At 43.7% G+C, this 11,292-nt stretch overlaps 1 protein-coding gene across 1 annotated transcript; it reads right to left on the bottom strand.

The window, feature by feature from the left end:
- Nucleotides 1-1,064: 1,064 nt before the first annotated feature.
- NPL (N-acetylneuraminate pyruvate lyase (dihydrodipicolinate synthase)) lies at nt 1,065-10,952 on the bottom strand. The gene is made up of 11 exons (XM_010187887.1): nt 10,888-10,952; nt 9,219-9,292; nt 8,022-8,109; nt 7,128-7,185; nt 6,962-7,037; nt 5,604-5,696; nt 4,650-4,798; nt 4,431-4,477; nt 3,563-3,647; nt 2,664-2,703; nt 1,065-1,301 (listed from the first exon to the last, which is right to left on the bottom strand). The coding sequence occupies exons 1-11, from the start codon at nt 10,950-10,952 to the stop codon at nt 1,150-1,152; spliced, it is 927 nt and encodes a 308-aa protein (XP_010186189.1). The 3' UTR covers nt 1,065-1,149.
- Between the last annotated feature and the right edge of the window lie 340 nt (nt 10,953-11,292).

Raw genomic sequence — 11,292 nt, 5'->3', positions numbered from 1 at the left:
CGTAGCGGTACCGGCGGCATCAAACACTCCCCGACTTGACACAGCGGCCTGTTAGGGAAACACCCCTTTCCTACGCACCACTGACCCGTGTCCTGTGCTGAAATGCCAAGCAAGTCACAATTAGCCTGGCAGCGATCGCTTTTTATTTCTTATTTAAAATTTAAATAAAGATTTTACTTTTTTAAAGGGCCGGGCAAGCGATTCCTGCATCCTGGGAAGCCAAGCAGCTCTGCAGGCCTCAGCTGTCCCGGTCCCCACTGATGGCACAGGGGGAACCTCTGCCCATGCAGCACCCAGGGCTGATTGTGCTCTCTTCCCCTTACACATCAAAGAAGAGCGCTCCTAAATTTCTTACTAATTCAAGGGGAAATAAAGGAAGCTTTTATAATTGTGTATTTCTTGTTCAGTGGTTACATAGCGAGAGGATATTACTAGAATTTTCCATGCTCTTCTGTCCCTCTCTGTGTTTCCCCCTCTCTCTTCCCTCCTTCCAAACATCCCCTGTGATAATTTCTGTATCCAGGAGCACTGTCAGGAGATCTACAGCTCGATTCTGCCTTCATTTTTGTTGTGAGGAAAAAGATGGAGAAATATCTGCTCATTGGAGAGCCTAAGCTTTCTGTTGCAAAAGTTCTGGGTTTTTTTATTTTGCATTAAGGTGTACAAAGAAATTAGACCAGACAAAAACTGGATTTTACATACATAGTCAGTGTCCCAATGACTTTGTGACAAACAGTAAAATACCCATCTGAGCAACCAGACGGTGTCACACCAATGTTTAAAAACACACTGTAGTGCTGGAGATAGTTGTGAAGGACAAAACATGATCTAGCTGGAGGGAGGGTGCAGACAGATCTTCCTCCTTTCTAGACAAAAGGAGCCAGAATCCTTCAACTGGGGAAAATTTGCTTTTTTATTTATTAAAAGATACAAGCTAGTCCTGGGATACGCAGCGCTCCAGGGAGCAGAATGAGGTTACACAAAAAGGTGGCTACACGTGTGTCAATGGGGCCAGCCCCAGCAGGGAGGGACTCAGGCACATTGCCAGTTCCCTGAAAAAAATCCCAGCCCAGCACATGGGGACCATCCCAAGTGACACCAAATCCCAGAAAAGGAGCTTCGACTTCCAGATCAACATGGAAGTAAACATCAGTCGCCATCAGGCCACACAATGCTGTCCAGCTTGGCTTTGGCCTTAACAATGAACTCCTTGGAGGCGTCGACAAGTGGGAGCCGTGGAGGTCCCATGGGAATGCCAGAAACAAAAGACATTACAGCTTTAGTCTGTGCAACACCAAATCCTGGGAGGACAAAAGCAAAATCACGTCATTTCGCATGCTCCTTCAGTAAGTTTACAGCCGTCATCAAGCTGGGTGGGAGTGTTGATCTGCTCAAGGGTAGGAAGGCTCTGCAGAGGGACCTGGACAGGCTAGACTGATGGGCTGAGATCAATAGTATAAGGTTTAACAAGGTCAAGTGCCAGGTCCCGCACTTCAGTCAATAACTCCATGCAGTGCTACAGGCTTGTAAGTCTGTAGCCTGAAAGCTGCCAGGCAGAAAAGGACCTGGGGGTGCTGGTTGACAGCCAATTGAACATGAGCCAGCAGTGTGCCCAGGTGGCCAAGAAGGCCAACGGCATCCTGGCTTGTATCAGAAATAGTGTGGCCAGGAGGACCAGGGGAGTGATTGTGGCCCTGTACTCAACACTGGTGAGTCTGCACCTCGAATTCTGTGTTCAGTTTGGGCCTCTCACTCCAAGGAAGACATTGAGGGACTGGAGTGTGTCCACAGAAGGGCCACAAAACCGGTGAAGGGTCTGAAGAACAAGAATTATGAGGAGCAGCTGAAGGAACTGAAGTTGTTTAGTTTAGAGAAGAGGAGACTGAGGGGAGACCTTATTGCTCTCTATAGCTCCCTGGAAGGAGGTTGTAGAGAGGTGGGTATTGGTCTCTTCCATGTAACTAGTGATAGGACAAGAGGAAATAGCCTCAAGTTGCACCAGGGGAGGCTTAGATTGGATACTAGGAAAAGTTTCTTTACTGAAAGAGTGGTCAAGCATTGGAACAAGCTGTCCAGGGAGGTGGTGGAGTCACCATCCCTGGAGGTGTTTAAAAAGTGTGTGGATAGGGCACTTCAGGACATAGTTTAGTGGACATGGTGGTGTCAGGTGGACGATTGGACTTGATGATCTTAGAGGTCTCTTCCAACCTTAATGATTCTACGATTGTACAGCCCTGAACAGAGTTACTCTTAAATTACAGCAAGGCAGGACAGACAAGTATCAGAGCTGTTTTCCTACTGGAGTACCACAATTTCAGAAAAAATTACTCTATAGGAACAAAGCTAGAAATGAGCTTTCGGAGACAGAACAGCAACAAAAAAACCCACAGGATAACAATAAGATTAAATCACAGAGTCATAGCTTTAAACCTGTGAGATTTCACAGAAGGAGGAAGGAAGTGAGAGAGGAATCTGTCAGGGATGCTTGGTCAGCTTTGCTGAGCTCCCAGCTGCTACTAACTCAGGAAACATCACATGCAACATTTTCTCACTGTGAAATCTTTCAGGAAGGAAGTTCTGAGGGTACAGCAACATGAGAGTTTCTGGAGCACCAAGTCTGCATTTTTAGATATAACAAGGGAAACAGGCAGTGTAGGACTTACCTAGCTTGAAGACAAAGTTGAGAAATTCCCCAGTGAGAAACTAGAAAAGACAAGACAGTAGTTTATTAAACTCCTTCGAATTTTAAGATGTAAAAGCATCTAGAGCTATCATGATATTTACATCTTATACAACTGTTGCACAGCTTTGAGAAAAGCCCTTGGCCACCTGGCCAGTCTATGGGAAATATTGATTGAATTCTATTGGAATAGGGGACAGAGGGCTGGATATAAAAAAATGGTCACTCCCTCTCAGTCTGTCACTCATGTACGAGCTGTCCCTCACTGCAAGGAGTCTGAGAACGCTGATTAGTCACGTATTGGCTCTTAAAGGTTTACAAATCTGAATATCCACTGCCTAGTGAAGAGATTGACCAGAGCAGATCCTCTTTCAGATGTCTTTTAGACTTTTATCCTGCAGTCACTTTTCTTTCAAGGCAAAAGAAGGATGCCTCAACTGTCCCACAAAAACATTTGGTACAGATTATAACTGGTTGCTCTGAACTCCTCACAATTCTTCAAGCTGCCCTAGACCAACAGGGGTCAAGGCAGAGCTGATTTAGGACAGCTTTCTGCCCTACATCATGTAAGGTATCCCCAGGAGATTCCTGGTCAAGGGGCTTGGCCACTGTGAGCTTGTTCAAAGAAAAAGGCGAGGCCATTGCTCACTCTGCATAAATGAGATTAGAACTGAAGGATAAGTAAGGCAGATCTTGGTTAAAAGTTAGTAAGGACTGGTCAAAAAGACAAGGAGAGATGAATAACAAGCAGGGGGGTTGGAGCTGAAAGAAGTTTGCATAGCTACTTCAGGGTATGGCTAACAAAGCTACATGGACAACAGCCTCAGTAAAGTGAGAGGAGAAAGACGGATGCTCCTAGTGGGGATCGTGAAGATACTGTACCTGGTATTTCCGTGCTAATGCAAGGTCTGCCTTTGCAAAGGCTTGCAACATCAGATTGGTCTTTCGGCCCAAATAGTTGTATGTACTGCCAAAACCAACCAAAACAAAAATAGAATCAGTAAATGCAAAGGGGGTGAACCACCAAAACAAAAGACACAGCCACAGGCTTTCTCTGTTGACATTACAAGAATGCCATTATTATGATAGAGATTCATGCAATCTCTGTGCAGTTTATAGTGACAAGCATCTGAAGTATGCCAAGCCCTACAGAAGAGTTCAGAGAGCAGATTTCTCTTCCCAGTTCTTTTCAAATGGAACTGCTTTTCAAAATTAAAAGTAAAAAGACACAATTAGGCAATACAGAAAGTCAATCACTTAATTTTCCAGTTGCTTGTTCATATAATGGATCATCTACACAAGAGCAAAGATATCACACAGTAATTCACTTCAGCCGCCGGGCACGAGGGGCAGAAGAAAAATCAGAAATTAAACTCAGCAGAGCCCTTTTCCTCACAGGCTTCTCATGTGAACTAACAGCTTTAACCGATCTGGGTTTTGGTTCCTTACCCATACAACAAAGATAAACACGATTCCTTACTTCAGAAAGCTGCTGTGAGGGTAGATAAGTATGTTGAAACCTTTGTATCAGCTCACAGACTGCAGCAATAATCACCCAGACTGGCGTATTCCAAAATCCCAGATTACCCAACTGTCGCACCGCTGGCACTGGAGCTAGCTTGTCTGTATGTCTGTATAGCCCTACCCTGCAAAACTCTCCATTGCTGTGATAGAAGGTAGCTAGAGAAATACTGTGTAGATAGTGGAATATACAACAATAAGGAGTGTAAAGAAAAAAAGCCATACTGACCTTCCCACTGCTCCATCTGCCCCTACTGCCAGTGCACTCAACAGTTGCTAGTTTAGGGTAGAGGGAGAAAAAGAACATTTTTACTTCACGTAACAAAAGAAAGAAAAAAAAGGAAAGACAGCAGAACTACCTGGCACTGAATGTCCAGGGTTACTTTTTTCTCAAGGCTGAAGCAAGAGAATGCCTTAGAATAAATAATTTTTAAGAGGAGCCTCTTACCTCATCCACTCCATAAAGAAATGCAAACTCTTCTCTCTCATTCTTGTTTATACACTGTGCAAGGTCCAAGAGGTCCATGTCACTGAACTTCACACCCTGGAAGGTGGGGATCTGCTCTTTTATTCCATCCAGCAACTCTTCAACACGAACTGTGCAGAACAGCAATCTCATATGAAGAAATACACCCCTGTTCTCGGAGATTTCCCTGTCTTATCTCCAAGATGGAGACCAATTTACAGGTTGTTCACTTTTGACCTGAGGCTGGTAAACTACATAGCTCTAAAACAACCAGCAAGACAACTTGAGTGTGATTATCTCCCAGAGTTATACAAAAGACATCTTTCTGCCCTCTTTGAAGCATTCCTTTTACCAAATCAGAAAGGAAAAACCTTGGATAAAGGTAAGTTTAGGAATAAACTGGCAACAACATATTGAAGAATAAATATAAATTCATATATCCAGAAACACCACGTAACCTGCTGTATAGAGCAAGTAACCGAAGGTCTGTATTCCGCATTCCAATAAGAAGATTTGAGCAGCACTGTGGTTTCACACGTCATTTACTAGCAAACATGACTATGCAGTCAGTGTACACCAAGACAGATGGTGGCAACTATCTTGCAAAAAATTAGGATTCAACTCTGATTATCCAAGGCAATTACCTACCCTGGTCCACACTAATTGCAAAGCCATGGTCAGCATCACCTCTTCTGTCCCAGTTGTTCAGTACTCATAAGCTGTGACATTTTTCCAATTAAAAGGAATTAAATTTATTTTCCAGTCTTGAATTCACCTCCTATTTTCAGAAAGGATCCTTTCCTAAAGGATCCACAGCTTGCATCTGACAGAAGCAGAGGCCACATACTACTGCTAGACTCATCACACCAGCCACTGCGGTTATTCAGGTTGCTATGAGCCTACGGGCTCAGGAAGAGCTGACTAAGCAGTACTTACTCTTCACACCCGTCAGAGGAGGAATGTGGTAGTAATAAAATGGAACCGTAGGGGCTTCAGATGCGACCTTCTGTAAGAAAGCAATCAGCTCATCTGGAAGAAAACAATCAAGTACCCCCATAGGAGAAGAAGACTATCCACAGTGAAAGTTCAGATTCACAGCAGCCAAGGTCTGTGGGGAGGCCATCTACAGCTTGCACACCATACACAGCCAATTGTATAAAAACCTGCATATATCATAAAAATTAAACCTAACAAAACACAGCAAAAGATCCAAGGGAAGGCAAAGATTATATTTATTTTAAACTAAACAGATTTCAGTAACTCACACTCATTCTCTTACAGATGTAACCCATGCATGCTCTCACACACACAAGACGCGTGCCAAAGCGGTCTCACCAGGACCACTTGTGTGCAGCACAGAGGACAAGGCATCAAGTTCAAATTTACCTCCCCAGGGTACTGCTCAATAGTGATGATGAACAGATTTTCAGACAACTTTTTGGTACTATTTTAGGAACCAAAGTTATGATGGTTTACATTCTTACTGAGAATCTTGTTCACTGCATCGTTCATAAATCTTAGGCAGTCTGCACATTGGTACAGGAGGAAGAGCAGTGAGCTGAAACCTCGCTGCCAACCTGTTACTATCAGTGAAGGTTTTCTGTTGATCTTTGTGCTGTTCCTGTGTGCTTACCAGTTTGATTGCCACCAATTTTGTCCTTGGCTGTCAACACCAGCCATTCTGGCAAGCCACTCCTGTTTCTTCTGGTGCTTTTATATGAACATTTCCATTCATAATTAATTTAGACAAATTTTAACGTTTTTGTTACGAACTTTCACTTCACGTGTTTCTTTTATGTCATGTTCATTATACTAAAAGCAAAACATTCAGTTTTTAAGTTCTGAGGTGACCTTAGGTGCACAGAACCAAACATAATCACCTCAGTAACAGGAGGCAGACCTGTGTATCACCACTTTATCAACTTGGTCAGTGTCCAGCAAGGGTCAGCATGGCACCAACTGCTTCCTAGCGTGGCCCAGATCAAGCGTGAACTCCATACTGCCTATTCTGAAGACAGACGCATTAACTACTCTTTCCACAAGGAACTCTTTTTGCAAGAGGCTAACAAAATACAATCCGAAATACATCCTTCCTTCTTCTTACTGGGAGATTTCTGGTATCTCTCATCTTTAAAAAAAGCTTCTTCTAGGTTTTGCTTTTGAATACGACCAGACAACAGGCATGTGAATACTAACAGGATACTTTTCAAAGAAAGGAGATGGCATTAGTCCTTTATCCATGATAAAGGTTTGGAGGGCAATATAAAAAGGCCTCAGCAATCGCATCTGCTCACCTTTGTTTGTGGGCTTGAAGAAGAAGGGGGTTATTACAGCAATAGCACTAGCACCTATGGATGCTGCGTGTCTTGCCTGTAAAAGAGAGAACAGAGAGTTCCTGAAGGTGCATCTGCTTTATATTTATTACACACACAGTGAAAAGGAATCATATCATATACACACCAGCTCTTGGGACTCTGGCAGACTTAGTGCTCCCACATGAACGATCACATGATCCAGTCTGCACAAAAACAAATTCAAAAGATTTGGGGAGGTTTCAGTGATGGTGAAAAATATCAGTCTCCCAAAATGACTCACTACAGACCAGGGAGCTACAGAACAAGAATTTCACAGAGCTAGATTAAACCTAAAAGGGACTGGAACCTGTGCTGACCCGATGAACAGATACAAAGGGAAAAAGTCAACACTGACAGGCAGCTGGTGGTGGAAAAAAGAAAACATATTTGCAATGTGTGACTCCTTGCTGTCATATTTGCAAGGCTGGCAGGAGGGACAAATTTTAGCATTTTCTTAGGAAGTTAAAATTAAGACATTAATGATTGAAGGGATAGCTGGGTTATCAAAGAAAGGTTATCACAGCTGAACATCTGGGTTGAATTCCTTCCGCCACCAACTCTGCACCTTTAGGGAAGCACTTAAGTCCTTTACACCTCATCTTCCCCCATAACAAATTTAATTAATATATTAAAAGGTTCAGAAACGCTCACAGGGCATAAATAGGCAGACTGCTGTTATTTCTTCTCAGGCATAAGCAAAGGGCACGGTCCTTTTTGCCCCTCAGAGGGGGGGATGTTTTTTGGTGTCCTTTTATGTCCCTTATGTCCCCTATCCCTCAGTGTATCAAAGAAAAGGACTCTTACAAGCTCTCTAAGCAGCAGGAAGGGACACCAGCTAACTGGCAGTGACAAAAATGTGGACTTAAAGGAGCTGGGGAACGAAGCCCAGCAAAATACTCCAAAAAAAACCCCAACCCATCAGCAAATGTGGCTTTGCCATCAGGCATGTGTATACGGTAACACGAGATCTGGAATCCCCTGTTCCCTCTCAGCTACTCACTTGTCTTTTCCTTGGCACACCCATTCTTCTGCCAACTGCTTCCTCTCCTGGACGCTAAGGGACAGTCCTTCTCCTGTTGTGCCGTTCACTGTTACAACATAACACAACACACTTGCTGAGGCCTGGCCTTGATTTTACTGAAAACAAGAACGGACACTTCTGATGCTATTAAACAGAAGTATTTCCCCCCAACTCATTTTAAGATAGCAATGGTCCTCAGGAGCATCTGCATGTGGACTGCAGTATTATCATCACTGAATGCTTGTCTGAAACCTGGGTGTTTCAGGATCAGCAGCAGCGGGAGGGAGAAGGCACAATCAGCTGCTGAAACTGGGAAGCTGCCCCCCAGCACCTCCTCCCCAGCAGACACTACCTCCTTCTCCCAGCAGTGAGTCAGGCTGTGACAAGGGCATACCCCGCTAGCCAGGCAGAGGGATCGCCTATCCTCCACCCCCAGGAAACAGCCCAACCTGAAATCTGGTGTCTCTGTGAGTGGAACTATGTGTTCTACCTAGGCTAAAGCACCTCTGGAAAATGAGATGTCAGTATGTTCAATCACAAACTACAGATCAAAATGAGATAGTTTTAGTCACTCCCATACTCTCCTCTGCATCGTGGCACTCTTTTGACTGAAGTTTTGAACCAAAATCTTATCACTGACTTCAGCTTATTAAACTATTTTTTGTCTGTGTACAAAAGCAGTTTAGCAGATACTGTATTCTCTAGCCAGCCATCCATGCTGCCTTTACCCGTCCCTGAGACAGAGCAGAGGGATGGGAGCAGGGACCACCTCGGTATCACTCGGTGCCCTTCTACAGAAGCCCATTTGGCTTTGATGAGCTCATTGAATTCCCCGGACTCCTGAGCTGGTGTTTTTCAATCAGATGATTGTATCTTGTCCAGGCAAAGGGGAGAATCATTCAGTTGAGTCTTCTCAGCCAGGACAGCATTATCCATTCTTCTCTGGAAATGTCACTGTATGAAGGCAATGCTTATTTTATCCTACACAGAAACGGGGTGTAGGCTAATGCAGATGCTCTAAGTATCACTTACACTCTCTCTCCTGGTGAATATAAATGCCTAGGACGATCCCACATCCACAGTCCCTCCCACTACTGCTCTTATCAGGCAAGATAGCATAGGCTTGCCACCCAGGCAAAAGGAGCGTAACACAGTTTCTGTCAAAAAAACACTTACCAAAGATGTTTTTCACGTTCTGCTCGCTTACCAGATAATCTACATACTGGTGAATCACCGGAAGGTTAACTTGTCTGAAATGAAAGGAACCACAGGAACCTTAGGAGCCTCAGCAGGCATAAGTCTCCACCCACTGATATTTTAAACTTCAGAGATTAAGAAAACAAAAAGAAGATGTGTAATTTGAAGCCTCGCGTTTGTACACACACAAATTACCCAAGGTATGACACCCTCAGTACGTGTTTAACATTTCAGGTAACAGTTCAGTCCTGAATTCTTTCTTCCAGATTCTCTTCCTCCTCACAAGCAGTTCTAACCTTTTCTCTCAATTGGTAATTACTGCAGGATCATCACAGCAAAGGACTTTTTGGGGAAGATCTGAGAAAATAAAAGGCACTCAAACCTTTCAGACTGTTGAGGGAAACAGGAGTCCTCTTGAGAGCATGAAGATATTTGTGGCAAATAGTTAAAACTATACTTGTAACCGCTGGACACAGACCGTGAAAGGGCATCTGTTGGATGCGACTTTGACCTCTATCTCTCATTAAAGGATGAGGAAAGCAACAGACTTTCCTGATAAACAAGGGAAATTGAATTCTAGGTTTTTCTTCGCTGCAGGACAAACATTGTTTATGAGTGTATAATATTTCACCATTATTTTAATTTGTCAAACATACTGACCAGCTCTATAGTCTTGAAGTCAGTTCTAGGACTTTGACTGGGTTCACACATCACCCAAGATTTCATAGCCGCTTGTCACAGCATGTATCTTACAGGGGACAGGCATTCCAGGCAGCGGGCCCAGATCGCTCTTCAAATACCATGTTGCAATAAATTTGAGTAGTAGTAAAAAATGAAATCAGGAAGAAATTTCCTTTAAAGCAAGAAACAAAGCAGTGACTGCAGTGTGGCTCCCTGACCGATAGAGTGCCATGCTTTACAGCACTTTTCAAAAGTAAAGGCTCACTTGCAGAGGACTGTATTAGCAGAGCTCCACCGCCTCCCTCAGATCTTGACACTTCCCCCATCAGAGCTCAGGGTCCTTTGCTGACTCCAGACAACTCTGTCTTGCAACATCAAAATGCAGTAGGGAGGACATCTGTTTACCATCACTGCTTTGAGGAAGGCTGGATTTCAACTTTTGATTTGATGTTATTTTGAGAAATGTGCAGTCCTTGCATTATTTTCTTCTGGTTTAGAATAATTCCATGCACACATATATACGCAAAAGTGCTCACATGAGTTAGCAAAAGTAAAGAAAAGTGTAAAAGGACATCAGATTTTGACAAATATTTTCTAGTTCTCAAGAGCTCTTTTTAATTAGGACTGTGATTTGCCTTAAGAAATGGGAAAATACTGCAATATTTCATGTACATGAACATGATCTGCACCTACAAAAGCAATAGAAAGAGATGGGAGACTGATCCAAATGCTCCAAACCCAGACCTACACCACTTGCTGAGCAACAGGAGGATGCTGAGGCGAAAGGAACTGATTTTAGTGCTAGTGGGACCGCCTTAGTTTCTCCATCCCACCAGAGATCTGGTTTACGAACAAAACCAAAACTGATCAGTTCTAAATAAGAAAGAAGGGAGACATGGGTTTTAAGGTAACAGTAAGCAATGCAGCTCTGATGACATGCCATGTCGTGATATGGAGTCATACTCACCCATCAGGAGTCATAGGAGTGATTGTAGCAGCTACAAGACCCTGTAACTTCTTTCTGGGTGTCATTGAGCTGTTTGGAAAAGAGAGAGATAACGATTATTACCATCTTTATCTAGGTGGTGTTTCCACTGATTTCTGTAAAAAGCAAAACTGGACAGGCAAAGTTCAGAAGAAGTGGACTTTGCAAGGGTGTTATTTTTGGTTAGAGAGAATTGTCGTCTCCTTGTTGTTGAAAGAGCCGCTCCTTGCTGCCAGCCTCATCCCAGGCCAGGACGGGGACCACCAGGAGCAGCCTCATTTCAGAGACACCTTCTATTTCACCCTTTCTTCCCCTCCTACAGCTGGCAACGTCGAGAAGGGGGCAGTTTCGCAGAGAACCGGGTTCAACCCTTCCTCAGCGACCCGC

Source organism: Mesitornis unicolor, unplaced genomic scaffold, assembly GCF_000695765.1.
Source record: "Mesitornis unicolor isolate BGI_N332 unplaced genomic scaffold, ASM69576v1 scaffold20397, whole genome shotgun sequence".
In the NCBI taxonomy this organism is placed as follows: domain Eukaryota; kingdom Metazoa; phylum Chordata; class Aves; order Mesitornithiformes; family Mesitornithidae; genus Mesitornis; species Mesitornis unicolor.
The sequence above is the reverse complement of the archived record's forward strand: the minus strand, read 5'-3'. Positions and strand labels throughout refer to the sequence as shown.

Excerpts from the sequence above, each read along its gene's own strand:
- NPL (XM_010187887.1), bottom strand. The coding sequence starts at position 10,952 with ATGACACCCAGAAAGAAGTTACAGGGTCTTGTAGCTGCTACAATCACT. Across the intron at positions 9,293-10,887 it reads ACTCCTATGACTCCTGATGG|ACAAGTTAACCTTCCGGTGA; the intron begins GTGAGTATGACT and ends CTTTCATTTCAG. Across the intron at positions 1,302-2,663 it reads CAACTTTGTCTTCAAGCTAG|GATTTGGTGTTGCACAGACT; the intron begins GTAAGTCCTACA and ends TTGTCCTCCCAG.